Source organism: Diabrotica virgifera, chromosome 4, assembly GCF_917563875.1.
Source record: "Diabrotica virgifera virgifera chromosome 4, PGI_DIABVI_V3a".
Taxonomy (NCBI): Eukaryota; Metazoa; Arthropoda; class Insecta; order Coleoptera; family Chrysomelidae; genus Diabrotica; species Diabrotica virgifera.
Window position 1 is genome coordinate 103,353,661 of NC_065446.1, and position 18,651 is coordinate 103,372,311.

The 18,651-nt window shown below is 32.5% G+C and overlaps 1 protein-coding gene across 2 annotated transcripts in view; it reads right to left on the reverse strand.

Annotated features, from left to right (window-relative positions):
• Positions 1–18,651, reverse strand: part of LOC114326709 (protein-tyrosine sulfotransferase) — a 921,489-nt gene that overhangs the window by 83,885 nt on the left and 818,953 nt on the right. For both annotated transcript variants that reach the window (XM_050648297.1, XM_050648296.1), the window contains 2 exons: positions 17,748–17,950; positions 138–278 (listed from right to left, as the gene is read on the reverse strand). In XM_050648297.1, coding sequence (XP_050504254.1) covers positions 138–278; positions 17,748–17,950 — 344 coding nt within the window. The remainder of the gene's footprint in view (positions 1–137; positions 279–17,747; positions 17,951–18,651) is intronic.

Genomic DNA, 18,651 nt, shown 5'->3' on the forward strand with positions numbered 1-18,651 from the left:
TCAAATACTCCCTTTTTGATACAAGATTAATTCTCATTTATTCTAACATTTAAAGGTCTTATGGTAATGATTAGGTTTAGCTTTAGATAAAATAAATGTCAATGATGTAAACTGTTATCTTACGTTATGTAACTTACTTGCTTAATTCAATTCCTTTATTTATATAGTCCTCGTGATGAAGGACAGAATCGTTCCAAGAGACATTTAAAAATTTCAGTACTTTTTTCATCCATTCTCTGGGATGCAATACTAATTGCTCGTAAGGGACTCGAAGACACCTAGAAAAAAGAGAAAAATATATAGCTTTTAAAATATACACGATATTTATATTTTATTCACAATATCAGAACAAATAGACGGAACAAACAAACAACAGCAATTAAATGATAGGGATGGAGATTCCTAATTGACTTCTTCATTTTATTGCTCTCTAGTTAGAGTATCTACGTTGTAAAAATGACGTGCATCCTAACCTCCATGCTGAGGCATGCTGGATGAGCTATATCCAATCTGTAGTTAACACTCCGAGGTTTAAGCGGGAACACAAAGTGTATCAATACTCATACGTTTATGAAACGCACCTAGCGAATCATAAGAGCCTTCACATTTTACTCTTTTTCAACTTGAATGAAATATCTCTAATCTTTCCGAGCAACCTCTCTCGGCTAATTCTTGTTTCTTCTGACCCCGTATGGCTATAGGTTTACGATGGCAGACGAGTCACTATAGTTCGTTTTACTATACATTCTAGGAAGACAACCGGCTAATTCTTGTTTCTTCTGACCCCGTATGGCTATATACCCCAGGCTGTGGGTGAAAAAACGTGATATAATTCAGGAATTTTTGAAACCTGTCAGGTGTTGTAAAGGACGATGCCAGGAATAACTTATACTAAAATGTAACCAAAAATTTTGTGCGGTTTTTTATTTATGACGATTTTTATTTGTTAAATTTGCAATTTTTAAAGATTTTTAATTTTGCAGCTTAGAATATTCGTTTTAAAGGAAAAGTTTTAAATAGAAAATTGTAGTAAATTAAAAAACCTACAATTTGAGCTATTGCAAGTTTAATTTCGTTAATACGTTATTGCAAAACAGCCTGCGAAAGGTCCAAATTGGCCGTTTTTTGCAATTGCGTTATTTATTGTAAAAATAACTTTTATGTATTTTTTAAGGCTTTAAAATGAATATCTTTCAATATTAAACATAAAAAAAATTTGTAGTGCCCGATTTGTGAACTTGTTGCTTAGATATTATAATTTGTTTATCCCAAGAGGTCAAATGTCCAAGGCTATAACTTTTTGAAAAGAAAATCGTACAGAGTTAATCCAAGATCCACTCTCCTTCTAAAGACTTATATTTTCATATTCTGATGTAAATAAATGCGTATAACATTTTTCAACCTCTTATTTCGGGTTTGAAAATAAGGGGGCAAATTTCGTTATAAACATTTAGAACTGAAGCCGCCCCTGTACATTCTATGAGCTTTTAACTTACAGGTTATTGTTGCTGAAGACAAAATAAAGATTCAAAACTAAATAAAAAATTTCTACGACCAACTTAAGCCGAGATAATTGTTTTTGTTTTCTTAAATCGTAGTGACTTTATTTATAACAATTAAGAAATTATTTTACAGTCATTAACTAAAGAAAGACTTATATTATCTTAAAATAAAAATTATTTTAACCGAAAATTACATTTAATTATTAAAAATGATTTTTAAAGTGTAATGGAGATTTATTTTTCGTTACGACTATGATTTATTGTGCCGGTTGCCCTTAGCAACGGCTAGCAACTTATAATACATTGTATCACGGTTTTTGCTTTAAATTTTAAAGCAACGCTTGGATTGACATGAAATTTGGCAAACACATAGATAACATGTTAAAGAATAAAAATGATATTGGGCCTCTGTGTGCTTTTGTCCTGGGGGTGAATTTCACCCCTTATGAAGGGTGAAAAAATATATGTTCAAAATAAGTGCGGAAATGGATAAAACGTCTAATTCTAAGCACTTTTCGCTCTATAGCATTTTTTCACCAAGTTAATACCTTTCGAGTTATTTTCGAGTAAATACCTTAATTTTTCAACAACAAAAAAAACACGTTTTTAGGCGGTTTTTGACAAATAACTCAAAAAATAAGTGTTTTATTGAAAAAATGGGTTTTAACCAACACTGATGGAATCGCCATGAAGCAAATTTAATGGCGCCAGGATGAGATAGAAGATAATCAGGTAAAGGAGGGAAGATAATCACCATCTTTCGTACACAAACAAATTTACAGTGCTAGTCATGTACGTTGTAGTTGTAGCAAATTTTACCTGACAAATTCTCTGTCTCTCTCATGTCTCTCTAGAACCTCTCTCTTGTATGTTGGCGCCTATCTCGCTTCACTGTTGGAATGGGACGGGGCCATTACATCAGTGTTGACAGTTCGTTGGTTTTAACAAAAATATAGCAAATTAAAAATTGAAAAAAATGATGTATGCATGAAATCTCTAGTAGACCCAGTATAAACATAGTTCTAGCTAATGAAAAATAGGTTCATATCCGTCAAATTTCAAAGTGAATTATTTCAACGTGAAATAATCAAAAAATCATGCACTTTTTGGAGAAAAATCATTTTTTAAAGTATTTAAAAAATATGTATATCTGTTTTTAAAAACTGTTTATAGCATCAAAAATAAGCAAGTTACTCTGAAAATAAAGTGAATCTCTTTTTTTTTGGTCAAAAAACTCGAAAGTCAACCCCCAATTAGCATCTTAAATCAAATTAATCATTACTGCTTCCCAAGTTACTTTGCTCATGTATTATTTATATGATCTGTAAGTATCATCGGTTCAAAGGGCTTATTAAAAAAAAATTGGTTTAAAATAAATCTGTTTTAATTTTTAATTAAAAAAAATGTTTTTTTCTAAATAACTTAAAATTTATTAATGTGACCAAAAATCACAAAGATAAAAAAATTTAGTTTTTGCTGTTATGAATATTTTGGATTTTTTGCTTTTTTTTGGAAGGCAAAAATTTGTTAAGATATGGCTGTTCTAAATTTGCATACACTCGTAATTATTGACTCGTTCAAGTCCTTTTAACTACTGCCCCTTCAAAAAGCACTTTGAACCGATGAAACTTACAGACATAAACGATACATACACGAGTAAAACAACATTGAAGTAAAATTGATTAATTTCATTTTTGATGCTAATTAGGGGGTGACTTTCCCGAGTTTTTTGACAAAAAAAAAGAGATCAACTTTATTTTCAGCTTAACTTGCTTACTTTTGATGCTATAAACTTTTTTTAAACAGATATACATATTTTTTTTAAACGCTTTAAAAAAGTTGTAATGATTTTTCTCCAAAAAGTGCATGATTTTTCGGTTATTTTACGTTGAAATAATTCACTTTGAAATTTAACGGATATGAACCTTCTTTTCATTAGCTAGAACTTTGTTTCTACTGGGTCTAGAGATTTCACGCGTACACCATTTTTTTCAATTTTTAATTTGCTATATTTTTTTTTAAACTCTTTTTTTCAATAAAAACCTTACTTTTTGAGTTATTTATCAAAAACCGCCTAAAAACGTGTTTTCTTTTGTTGTTGAAAAATGAAGGTATTTACTCGAAAATAACTCGAAAGGTATTAACTTGGTGAAAAAATGCTATAGAACAAAAGGTGCTTAGAATTAGACGTTTTATCCATTTCCGAACTTATTTTGAACATATATTTTTTCACCCCTCATAAGGGGTGAAACTTACCCCTAGGACAAAAGCACACAGAGGACCAATATCATTTTTATTCTTTAACATATTATCTATGTGTTTGCCAAATTTCATGTCAATCCAAGCGGTGCTTTAAAATTCAAAGCGAAAACCGTGATTCAATGTATTATAAGTTGCTAGCCGTTGCTAAGGGCAACCGACACAATAAATCACAGTCGAAACGAAAAATAAATCTCCACTACACTTTAAAAATCATTTTTAATAATTAAGTGTAACTTTCGGTCAAAATAATTTTTATTTTAAAATAATATCAGTCTTTCTTTAGTCAATGACTGTGAAATAATTTCTTAATTGTTATAAATAAAGTCACTACGATTTAAGAAAACAAAAACAATTATCTCGGCTTCAATTGGTCGTAGAATATTTTTATTTGGTTTTAAATCTTTATTTTGGCTTCAGCAACAATAGTCTGTAAGTTAGAAACTCATAGGATGTACAGGGGCGACTTCAGTTCTAAATGTTTATAACGAAATTTGCCCCCTTATTTTCAAACCCGAAATAAGAGGTTGAAAAATGTTATACGCATTTATTTACATCAGAATATGAAAATATAAGTCTTTAGAAGGAGAGTGGGTCTTGGATTAACTCTGTACGATTTTTTTTCAAAAAGTTATAGCCTTGAACATTTGACCTCTTGGGATAAACAAATTATAATATCTAAGCAACAAGTTCACAAATCGGGCACTAAAATTTTTTTTATGTTTAGTATTGAAAGATCTTCATTTTAAAGCCTTAAAAAATACATAAAAGTTATTTTTACAATAAATAACGCAATTGCAAAAAACGGCCATTTTGGACCTTTCGCAGGCTGTTTTTCAATAATGTATTAACGAAATTAAACTTGTAATAGCTCAAATTGTAGGTTTTTTAATTTACTACAATTTTCTATTTAAAACTTTTTCTCTAAAATGAATTTCCTAAGCTGCAAAATTAAAAATCTTTAAAAATTGCAAATTTAACAAATGAAAATCGTCATAAATAAAAAACCGCACAAAATTTTTGGTTACATTTTAGTATAAGTTATTCCTGGCATCGTCCTTTACAACACCTGATAGGTTTCAAAAATTCCTGAATTATATCCTGAAATCGACCTATTTTTCACCCACAGCTTGGGCTAATAGGTTTACGATGGCAGACGAGTCACTATAGTTCGTTTTACTATACATTCTAGGAAGACAACGGGAAACCAACGAGAGCCTAACTTACCCAAGAAACAATCATGGAAATGGTTGAAAATATATCGGCCCCTGCGATATATTTGGAATGTTTGGAATTTGGAACGAGCGGTCCCTAAATGGAGCAAGGGGGCTAACAAACATTAAACAAATCTTTAAACTAAAAACTGCATGAGAAAGCCCTGAAATTAGTCTTTTTTACCTCCAGAAAAAAAACCCAGAACCTTCTGCTCGCTTACATATATACAGGCAAGATATCCTAGTAAAATAGCCAAACAGTAAAAGTAATAACACCAGCTTAAGAACAAACAATAACTTACGCAAATATATTAAGAATAACAAGAGCCAAAAGAAAAAGCAACTGTGTAAGTGCTAAGAAAAATATATCGGCCCCTGCGATATATTTGGAATGTTTGGAATTTGGAACGAGCGTTCCCTAAATTGAGCAAGGGGGCTAACAAACATTAAACAAATTTTTAAACTAAAAACTGCATGAGAAAGCCCTGAAATTAGTCTTTTTCACCTCCAGAAAAAAAACCAGAACCTTCTGCTCGCTTACATATATACAGGCAAGATATCCTAGTAAAATAGCCAAACACATAAAAGTAATAACACCAGCTTAAGAACAAACAATAACTTACGCAAATATATTAAGAATAACAAGAGCCAAAAGAAAAAGCACTTACACAGTGGTGCATACAAATTTATACACTGTGTCCGTAAAGTATGGAACAAATTCTTTTTTAGCTAAACAGAGCATTTTAAGAAATAATCCTGAAACACGTCGATTTTTGATTTTAATTTACGGTGTTTTAAAATAATATTCTGATATACAGGGTGAATTACTTTCGAGTAATGACGTTACCGTCATTTTTTTTAAATGGAACACCCCCATTTTGTCTCAATTTTCGGATTACTCTAGCTGAGCTGATTCCAAAAATGTATCACATATTGATTCAAATTGGTACAGGGTGGACAAAAATACAATAGTTTTGTGTATGCTCATATTATTACAGTTTAATTAATTTTTGATATTAAATTAAAATATTCAACTAAACAATATCAAAAATTAATTAAAATTAAAATATAATTAAAATATCAAAAATAAAATAGTATTTTTGAAAATATTGTTAATTTAACTAACGCGTTACTGTATGAACACACACAAATCTATTGTATTTTTGTCCACCCTGTACCAATTTGAATCAACATGTGATACATTTTTGGAATCAGCTCAGCTAGAGTAATCCGAAAATTGATACAAAATGGGGGTGTTCCATTTAAAAAAAATGACGGTGATGTCATTACTCGAAAGTAATTCACCCTGTATATTAGAATATTGTTTTAAAATACGGTAAATTAAAATCAAAAATCGACGTGTTTCAGGATTATTTCTTAAAATGCTCTGTTTTAAAGAATTTATTTAAGTTAAAAAATGTTAAAAAGAATTTGTTCCATACTTTACGGACACAGTGTATGTGGTGACTGCCCAAAACCTTACATTGGTCAAACTGGTAGAACCTTTAGCAAACGTATAGCAGAACACAAAAGGGATTTCAACAATAGAAAAACATATTCTACGTACGCACTTCACCTTTTACATCATAATTATTGTTTTAACGAACAGTTTCAAATTCTTCATATTCAAAATAAAGGTCTTAAGCTATCTTTATTAGAATCTATGGAAATTGATAAATTAAAAAATACAGATATAATTCGGGATGACCAATTTGAGACAAACAGCTCTCCCCTCCTCAACAGTTAAAGACTATAAAGTATGTATAAATCGACGCATAGTAAAAACACATCACTTGAGAAAGGCACTCTGCCGAAACCGCTGTAGTGACAATAAACTGTAATAAATTTTGTGACAGTGTTGAAAACAAAATTTTTTAGTGTTTTATTGTTAGATAAAATGAACTTCCGGTCCGGCCCTGAACTTAGTTGATATAGCATCGATTAAAATTTGCTCCTAGTAAAACTAACTTCTTAGTGGTTGATAATCAAGAAACGTTAAATATTTTTACGAAAATAGTGTATTTAAACAACCAAGTTTCATCACACAAAAAAGAAACTGTGAGTACATTACCAATTTAACACAAATTAATTATACATAACCAATATTTCAGTTAAAACACATTCAATAATCCTGTTTTCTGGTTCTTGAACAACTTCGATAATTCGAACTAATTAGTAAATACAGGACCGGCTTAACAAATTTCTTTCAAATGAAGAAAAGAAAATTTAAAAATGGATAATTTTGAAAATATTAACATACCTACCACATCATCAACATCGACATATTCCAATGCAGTAAGTAATTTCAATTTTCCTTTAAAATAACAAGCCATTATCCTGTCAGCTATCCAAGGTATTAAAATACATGAATATATAGTAGCCATAGGATCTCTACTCACGCCAAAAAATGTTGTATTTGCCTATCGAATACCCAACAACCGAGTGTGTATTTACTTAAACAGTACAAGCATAGTAGACACTTTACTAAACAACCACAAAACCATAATCATCCAAGGCAATAAAATAGAAATTCGAAGACTTATTACGCCAGCAAAGAGACTAGTAATATCAAACATATGCCCCAGCATCCCTAACTATGTTAATGAAGATGAACTTAAACAACTGGAACTAACTGCAGTATCCAAATTAACATTTTTGAAAGTTGGCATGCCCGAATATGAGTATAGCCATGTCTTAAGCTTTAGGCGTCAAATATTTGTCTCCAATAATTACCAAACCAATTCCAAACTCACTCTTAATAACCTATGACAACACTCCTTACAGAATTTTCCTATACCTAGATGGTTTAAATTGTTCCCTATGTAATACTACTGGCCACACTGATGAAAACTGCATATCAACATCTACTGGAACAGAACCACCTAAAGAAGAAAAACATCTCTCAGAACTCGAATCCACGGAAGTCAATCAAAATAATACAGCAATAAACATTTCAGAAGATACAACCAACCGCTCCAACCCTACTTCTGCAGATATCCCAACAACAAATCATTCGCTCACAACGCACAACGCACCTTCAACAACTTCAGTAAACAGCAATAATACCAATATAACCAATCAAGCCAAAAGGCAAATATCAACCTCTCCTGAAATCTCAGAAAATAAAAACTTAAATGAAACTTTTATAACTCCAAAAGAATCCAAACCAAGAAAAAAGAAAAGGACTTTAGACGTTGAAGCCGCATTAAAGCCAATTGAAGACTTTTAACGACAGAATCTTCTTCATATACGCTAAATTTCACTGAATTATGTGACTTCGTTATAAATGCAATGGGATCAAAAAATCCTGAAACCATAGCCAAAAACTATACAGAAGACTTTGACGGCTTATACACGTTATTAAAAATGGTTCACTCAAAATTAAATGATCGCCGCATGAAAAATAATATTACAAGAATTATAAGGAAATAAACCCAACATATGATGAATCTTCCTTCACTGAAGAAAGTGACTTCGATCCATCTCAACAGTGCAATTAAATTCATTCTTCAATGGAACTTGAATGGCTTTTATAGCCACATTGCAAAACTAAAAATGATCAAACCAGATGTTGCTTCTGCTTTACTACCACTCCCAGCTCAAAGACATGACCAAGTAGTCCTCAACAGATTGCGTCTAGGTCATACAAAATTCACACATGGATACATCATATCCAAGGATCCTCAGCCGATGTGCCACAACTGCCAAATACCAACTTCAGTACAACATATAATGATAGACTGTCCACTGTATTCAACAGCAAGATCCACAGCAAAAATACATCCCAACCTGAAAGAAGCTTTAACAGAAGACATTAGTGAAACAATAAACTATCTTAAAAATTGAACACTTTATTACAAACTGTAAGATTTCACAACATGTATTTTTCAAAATTTCTATGTAAATATATCATGTATAAAAACTATTTCTAAAATAAAACAAACCACCCCGCTAATAACCCTAGGGGTTGAAGCGGTTAAAAAAATGAACTTCTATCAAATAACGGTCGAATCCATCACTCGGTATTAAAATTAAAGAAATAATACACATCCACAATGTATAATAAGAGTACAAAAAGAAGCAGAACTGTTAAAAGTGCACATTCTCTCCCTTACTTGATTTTACACATTAAGTACAAAAATAATTTACAACTTTCCCTGGTGCATTATTGCCACTCTCTATAAAGTATCACTTCCAGCTAACTAGACACGGATATGCTTGACGTAAAATAGGTGACTTCAAGACACAGAAAGGTGCCATTATAACTCACGCAATTCCTAGCAAATAAATGTTATTGTGTACTTCTGCAAATATCCAACGAGCAGAGAAGCAATAGTCTTGTATACATAGCAGATGTTTGTTTCATTTACCCAACGGCAAGTTTTTTATCGTTATTTGTTTAGGATTTTTATGTCGCAAAAGTCTCATATTATGTGACTATGTGAAATAGATTTATTATCACGAGAGATAGCAATATATTGTACAAAAAATTATTTTATTAACGTTTCGACGTGCAAATCGGATGCCGTTGTCAAAATAGAAACAATATTAATGAATTAAACAAAAATGTTGTTGAAATGAGTGAAAAATAATTTCGACCACGAGTCCAGAAATCTGTTAACCGAGGTACAGTAGTACCAAGCGGCGCCGCTAGGAGAACATTCCAATAATGCGTCGCAGATTACTTTAATGAAACGTGGTCATTTTGTACTCTAAAACCGAGTAAGGTATGACAAAAAAGAAAATAATCGTTTTCGTTTTGATTCAATTCGAGTCTCTTGCCATCCTCTGACACCTGATGTTTCGGAATATATTCCTTGTCAAAGAGGCTTTACAAGTAGACTGAACTGAACCATAACGAAACTAAGAGGATTATTTTTCACTTATTTCATCATTTCCCATTAGAGGACAGTCTAACCACACTCCGCTGCAAATATTTTATTATCTGCAGTTTCTCTTCGTTTCGTTATGGTTCAATTCAGTCTACTTGTAAAGCCTCTTTGACAAGGAATAGATTCCGAAACATCAGGTGTTAGAGGATGGCAAGAGACTCGAATTGAATCAAAACGAAAACGATTATTTCTTTTTTGTCATACCTTACTCGGTTTTAGAGTACAAAATGACCACGTTTCATTAAAGTAATCTGCGACGCATTATTGGAATGTTCTCCTAGCGGCGCCGCTTGGTACTACTGTACCTCGGTTAACAGATTTCTGGACTCGTAGTCGAAATTATTTTTCACTCATTTCATCATTCCCCGTTAGAGGACAGTCTAACCACACTCCGCTGCAAATATTTTATTATTTGCAGTTCCTCTTCGTTTCGTTATGGTTCAGTTCAGTCTACTTGTAAAGCCTCTTTGACAAGGAATAGATTCCGAAACATCAAGTGTCAGAGGATGGCAAGAGACTCGAATTGAATCAAAACGAAAACGATTATTTTCTTTTTTGTCATACCTTACTCGGATTTAGAGTACAAAATGACCACGTTTCATTAAAGTAATCTGCGACGCATTATTGGAATGTTCTCCTAGCCGCGCCGCTTGGTACTACTGTACCTCGGTTAACAGATTTCTGGACTCGTGGTCGAAATTATTTTTCACTCATTTCATCGTTCCCCGTTAGAGGACAGTCTAACCACACTCCGCTGCAAATATTTTATTATCTGCAGTTCCTCTTCGTTTCGTTATGGTTCATTTCAGTCTACTTGTAAAGCCTCTTTGACAAGGAATAGATTCCGAAACATCAGGTGTCAGAGGATGGCAAGAGACGAATTGAATCAAAACGATTATTTTCTTTTTTTTTTTAAAGGTTGTTGCTTAGTAAAAAATTCTTGTAATAATAATTTATTTAATCTGACTCATTTATTTTAATTTATTATACTTTAAAACCAAATTTTTTCAAAAATAAACCTTTTGAACCGATAAAACTTACAGATCATAATATAAATAATACATAAGTAAAGTACCTTGTGAAGCGGTAACGATTAATTTGATTTAAGATGCTAATTAGGGGGTGATTTTTCCGATTTTTTTGACAAAAAAAAGGGACCAACTTTATTTTGAGCGTATCTTGCTTACTCTTGATGATAGAAACTTTTTTTAAAAACAAAAATAAAGATTTTTTTAAACACTTTAAAGTTTTTCCCAAAAAGTGCATCATTTTTTGGTTATCTCACGTTCATAGGCGCCCATACCCATGGACAGGGCTGTCCCCCTCTGACCTTTCGGGTGCTTTAAACTATATATTGTCATCCAAAGTATATAAAAAGTAATGTGCATCATCTTCACGTCTGCTTCCCGCCTAAAAATTTTTATATGGGCGCCCATGTTCACGTTGAAATATTCGCTTTGAAATTTGACGAATATGAACCTATTTTTCATTAGCTACAACTTTGCTTCTATTGGGTCTAGAGAGTTCAACACAATTTTTGAAGATATTCTTCTTTAGCGGCGAATCGATTGAGGGTAAAATTTGATTGATCCGCGCGCATGCGCACACCGACAGTATGGTATTAATCGTTATACGGGCTCTGATTGGGTGTTGAAATTTTGAAATGATCTGTCAATAATTGTTCAATATGGAGGTTATCGGTAAACAAAAATATTGTATAATATTAGTTTTTATTGATGTGTGGACAGAAATAAAATAAATTTATAATTATAGTGACTTTTTAAATATGTAGTTTTGAAAAGCCGCAGGTACGTAATTCTAAATGTTTCAGTTGGAAATACCTAATAGTTTCAATACCTATCTATTTGGAAAATGTAAACAAAATAATGTAGTTACCTATTAGTAGGCAATGCTTTAATTTACATAATCTGATTACGAACAAACTTTCTACAAATCTTCATCTCATATATCGTTTTCTTACTCTATAATTTGTTGTATTTTATTTCGACAAAAATCAAACTAATAATTTTATTAAATTCATATAAATTTATGGTGTAAACGTTTAGTTTGTGTATATTCCCACATGACGTATACGCGAATGTGGTGCAGTTTGAAATACCGTCAAATTTCGTACGGCGCGGTAGACGTGAAGTGGGTTCAAGCCCCAAGCAAGTTATTATTTTTTTATTTTTTTTTTATAGATTTTATGATTGTAAGTATATTATTATATAATTTTTGAAGATATTCTTTTTTTTTTGAAAGTGGTAGATAAGAAAGTTAGTTTGATTTTTAAATAAAATAAGTACAAATAACCTTTTAAGTATATTTACTTCGTTTAAATTACCTATTATATAATAGAAGAATATCTTCTTACGTGCGTACAAAGTACACACACATTCTTTTTTTTTTCACTTATTTATAAACTATATTTTTGCTAAGAATATTTTTTTGATAAAATACATATTTTTTGAGTTATTTGAGTTATTGAGTATAACTTCGGGAAAAAATGTTATAGAACAAAAGTTTCTTAGAAGTAGTCAGTTTATTATTGCGGACTTATTTTCAACATATATGTTTTCATCTTCGAGAAGGGGTGGCACTCCCCCCAGTGCAAAAGCACACATCGACACAATATCACTTTTCTTCTTTTACATGTTGCCTATGCGTATGCCAAATTTCATGTCAATCCAAGCGGTTCTTTAAAATTTGGAGCAAAAGCCGTGAGGCAATGAAATGAAGGGAATTTAAAAAAATTAATGAAGTATCATTTTTATCGAAAATATCTTCTGTTCTCAAATTAAAATAGCAATTGCATATACAATCAAACATAAAAGTGCATATAGCTGAAACAGAAGACCAATACCAATACGAAGAAGTAACCCAGGCAATTAAAAAATGGCCAGATCAATAGCAAGAAGGGGTAGTCGAGGAAATGAAGCTGAAAAAATGGCAAAACCTCGCAATTTTTTCGTCCAGCATCGATTTGTACAAAAATTTGGGATTGGGCTCATTACACCCTCTAGTTCATTTTCTATATTGAGCCGTTGTACCCTTTTAGTTTTTTAAGGGTGAAAACTACCCCTAATTGTAAAAAATTATAAAATAACATTTTTAACTTTAATATTGTCAACATTTGGTTCTTATTAATTACATAATGATTGTTTTATGCTTTTAGATATACTATCATAATATTTCAACCCTTAAAACCAACCTTGTTGGAGCTATATATTAAAAAATTTACTTATCCTAAAAGAATAATTTCGGCTTGCATCTATTTACATAAAAATTTGGGATTACGATCGTCTCACCCTGTACTTCATATTCTATATCATTCTTAAGGGCTTTGATTATTTTTAGGGGTGTAAACTACCCCTTATTGTCAAAAATTATATAAAAATATTTTAAACTTTAATATGGGTAAAATTTGGTTTTGATTGGTTAAATAATGAGTGTTTTATACTTTCGGATATAATCTCATAATATTTCAACCCTTAAAAACCACCCTTAACAACATTACAGTTTGTATAAGTAGATATTTTAATAGATCTGCTTTACAGAATACAGAAAAACAAGTAGAATTAAAGAATTACAAAAACATTTATTTACACAAAAATTAGAATTTACAAATATGTACAAATACAAATACAAATAGCTTTTTAGTCATCTCCCAGTATACGAATCGGTTCTGTGGTATTATAATATAGCTCCTTCATTTTTGGCGATAAAAAGTTTTTTCAAAAATGACTTTGTAGAACTTTTGAAGAGTTATAAGATTGTGTAAACTAAGTTCCGTAAAATCCCTTAGTTTTTAATTAGGGTGGGTGTAAAGGGCTCGAATAAGGGGGTTTTTAGTCGTAAATAGAAGTTTTAAACAGCTATATCTCGCTAACTGTTTACTGTAATGAAAATATATGCACAAGAGAATTTTAGTTATTAAAAAAGCTACAATTTAGTAGTTCCTCATTTTTTTCGTATCTCCAGTATTTTCGAAGATATTTTGAAGTAAAATGTGAAAAATGGGAAATTTCTAAAAATTAATTTTTCTTTAAACTCCAATTTTTCTAAAATTAGGCCTTCTAAATAGGTCAAACTTCTTGGGTGTATTGATAATATAAATATAAAAGGAATTAAAGAAAGGTGAAGACCAATTTTTAATTAGGAGGGTAGTTAGGGGGTTGTTTTCACTGATTTTTTCATAGAAAAAAGCAGGTACCGACATTTTTTGATCATAAGTCGCTTAGTTTTTAGGCTATAAACTGTTTAATATTATTTTTTGGAAGGCCTAACTGTAGACTTGAAAAAAGATTATTTAAGTTTTCCTCGAAAAATGCAATGTTTTTCCGTTATTTTACCTTGAATATTTAAAATTATGCATTTGACGAAAAAAGCTAACTTTTAACATGCCGTATCTTGGTTTGTATTAGTCTTAAATATATTACAGAAAAATAATTTGGTTTGTGTTACTAAAAGATACAATTTTGACATTCGCAGTTTTTTTGATTAAATGCATATTTTCCGAGGTATTCTCAAAAATCCCTCTAATAAAGTCGATTTTTTCGTCGAAAAACTGTTACATTCAAGCGCGAATACCTCGAAAAATATTAGTTTTACGAAGAAAATGTAAAAAATATATTTGTCTTATAATTACTTTTTACATCGATTTACATGGTTAAAATGTAATAAAAAATTGCCGCCCCCGAGATGGGGTGGCAACCACCCCCAAGGGTTTAGCGTACAGTGGCATGATATAGAAAATGATCCTTGGACTATTCCCTACCTTCTGTAAAATTTTCAAGTAAATCCATGCTGGACGAAAAAATTGCGAGCCAAAATGCTTCATTTCCTCGACTAGGGGGTTATTGCATCAATCCACAAAAAAGGAAACAAAAAGCAATGTATTAACTACCGGGGAATAACGCTCCTAAATACCACCTAGAAAGTCCTTGCAAACATCCTTCTAGAAAGAACCAAAACATACACAAAGAAATCGTTGGGAATTATCAATGCAGATTTAGATTTAGGGCCGCTTTACTAGTGAATAAATATTAACAATAAAACAGATATTGAAAAATGCTGAGAGTTTGATCGTGAGTTTCATCAGATGTTCATTGATTTTAAACAAGCATTTGATAGCGTATACAGAGTTAGACGGCTTTCCAACAAAACTAGTCAGTTTGATACGGGTGTGTATGTATGGAACGGTTACGATGTAAGGTGAAAGCGGAACAACAACACTCGGAGATATTTGAAATAAACAATGAACTCAAACAGGAAGATGCAATTTCACCACAACTCTTCAACGTAGCTCTGGAACACATGATTAGAAGTGCAAGAATCGAAAAAAAAGTGCAATATTTCAAGCACATTTTTTTTGAAAAGTACAGTAGAATATTTATATTCTGGTAGGGGAGCAAAGTATGCTAAATGTGCAGTCACTCGAGCGTTTTAGGGACCTATTGGGTTGTGAAGAGTAGGTCCTAAAACCAAAAAAAGTTAAGTAAAGTTTTCCATTTTAGTGGGCGCTTGCCATTTTTTAATTTAATTTTTTATTTCCAACAATCGTTTTTTCCGATTATAACGCCATCTATCCATAATTCGAAAAAATGTTTCGAAAAAAGTTACTTATTTTTACGTAAGGAATCCAAATCTGCAATAAAAAATTGGGGCTCCTATTTAAGATTTTAAAGTAACCCCCCACCCCACTCCCGTGGGGGGTTGTGTTTGGTGCCATCCGATAGATTTTTCAAAAATATTGAATAAGTGTATTTTTCAGTTTTTCGATCTGATGTTCATTTCGCGAAATATCGCGGGATTCGTATTTAAAATATTAAATTTACCCCCCACCCCTCTCCGTGGGAAGTCGTGTTTGGTCTCATTCGATTGATTTTTAAAAAATATTGAGCACATATTTTTTAGTTTTTCGATCTGTCATTAATTTCGCGAAATATTCGCTTTTTTCTTGTGAAACTTTGGGGCTCACCCATTTCCTTACACCCGGCTCAAATCGTCAGATTTTTGAAATATACACTCTTTTGCATGCACTTAACTTACCTTATCTTAATCTGACAATTTCGAGTTTTTTTAAGGTTAGATTTTTTTTTCGGGCCCCCCTTAACGAACTCCCCTGTGTTAAGAGCCAATATATGGTAGAGGTACATCTGCAGTGTACCAGGTTTCTCCCCATATGATAATCTGACGCGCTCGAGTAACTGCAAAAATCCCCGCTTGGGCTCCCCTGCCATTATTATTCAAGAAAAAATTCAAGGAAAAATATTGAAAAATAAACCAACGGTGGAAAATTTTTGAAGACACCTCAAAATATAATGAATTTTGCGGTGGACATCAGAACTCATCATTGGCTCATGGTAAATAAAAAATTTAAAAAGATTTTATTAGCTTATGAGTTTTTCGAGGTAACGCTGTCGAGATTTTTAAGTTTTATCGACATCTGACTTTTTGATATCACTCAGAAGTCAAAACAACGAATTTTTTTGCAAAAAAGAGTGAAAATCAACATATTTATTATTGTTAAACAAAAAATATCTCGACAGCGTTACCTCAAGGAATGTCTAAAGAAAATATCAAAAATCCAGGTAGGTCGGTCAATTAGTTTTTGAGTTACAATGTATACAGCCTTTGAAAAAAGTAGTTTTGAGAAAAAAGCGTTTAACGTATTGTCAACTTTTATTTTTAATTTTTTTTTGTCTGTCACATCGTAAAATAATGCAGACCGGAATATCTTTTTGAATCGCGGAGTAATTTATAAAAGAAAATGAGAAAAGCTGTTAACCGTTGTTCACTACGTTCAAGCATGTTGGCGCGAACCTGCTGCAAAGCGAGTCGAAGGTAGGGATATTCAACACTATCTTTTTTTAGGGATATTCAACTATATTCAATACTAAGACGACATGACCGAAAACGAAAGAATAGTGAGGCAGCAGATTACAAGAAAAGCATGACTACATATTGATACATGATTTCATTTTTTACAGCAGCAGTTTAGGAAGCAACATTAAGGTATGTATAGATATGCGCGCCGCGCACTTCGCGCCCTGTGTGCGCCGTGCGTTCTTGGCGCTGACAGAAGATGGATCATGTGCGCACCGTTTGTGTGCCATTTGAAAACACGTACTAACGCGTACTAATCTAAAGAACCCGCCACGAACGCGTAGCGCACACACGGCGCGAAGTGTTCGGCGCGCATATCTATACGTACCTTTAGGATACATTTTGTGTAATAATGTACTCAGACTTATCCTAGTGATCATACCACAACTTTATAATAGTGTTACTTATACATGGCTCGTTAGGAAGAAAAGTAACACAACTAAAAAAATGCATAATTCCAGTTATCTTGTTAAATTGACTCCACAAATCCTATACTTTTACCAGGAAAACTTATGCTGACAGATGTTTACTTCCAACTTCGTCGGATGGCGGTAGTGTCATTATTTATTTGGCGGCAAACGAATATTTTATTCTAGAATAATGACACTTTTGAGTTATGCCCTGACGTTCGACGTGACCGTATCAGTCCGACGTATCGTTCAACGTTATTTATCACAAGAACCTTTGTATTTCGAGAAGTGGTCTAGGTATTTTTCGTTATTGCTTAAAAAAGTGACCAATATTTTAAAACAAAAGTGACATAACTCAAAATATTGATTTTTTTTCTTTGTTAAATCAGATAACACAGTTTTCTGGTTTTGCTTCTTACACAATTAGAAGCATTAACTTATCCATATTCTTCGTTTTTAATTTAATTTACAGTTGAATTATTAAGATATAAAAAATCCATTTTTGTCTCTCCCGAAGAAAGTTGTTTTTTGAGTTGTGACAGTTTTGTTCCGGATGAGCGACATATAAAATAAATAACTTACTTGTCCGGTCCTAGATCTTTACATTGATTATTCATTGCTTCTACAGCTGTATTCCACTTCTTCAGGCATTGCCTGTAACTGGTAAGATCAAATCCTGTAATAGTGACTTTTCGGGATATGATCGAGTGAGCAGTGGCCCGTCCGTCTCGAACCATAAAAATGAACTTGGCATTGGGGAATAAGTCGATGACGTATGTACCCATCTGTAACAAAAAAATAAAAATTATGAAAGTCGTGGGATTAAAATCGATTTATATACATATTATATTGTGGTTCTATTGGGGTAATGATGCGTCTCAAATAGTCCCTCCTACTCAAATCACTGACTGTCACACTAATAAGACCAGTGCTAACATATGGTTCAGCAACTTGGTCACTTACACAGAATGACCAAGAACTGCTCAAACGTGCTTTACTCAAACGAGGGACAAAAAAAGGTTTGTGGCGCAGGCATTACAACTTTGAGTTTTATAGAAGTTTTGGAAAACCTGACGTAAAATTCATTAAGGTAGCACACCTTAGATGTATACGGCATGTAATCAGGCGAGAGAAAGATGCCATGGCCAGAAAAGTTTTTGACCGAAGAGGGCCGATAGGACAATGAGCAAGAGAAAGACCGGGACTTAGGTACCAAAACAACTGAGAGAAAATGATTTAAAATCTATTGGAATTAGAGCATGGAGAAGAGTTGCCAGAGACAGGGGCGAATGAAGGATTGTTCTGAAGAAGGCTTTGGCTCATAAAGAGCTGTGATGCCACTGACGATGATGACTCAAATGTCAACCTCACCTTCACTGCGAACCCTGTCATCACAAACGTGGCTCAGACGACAGAGTATCAGCGGCATCACTGTAATAACTGGATAAGAAAATGTAATTCCATTGAGAGTGAGGCCGAACTGCTT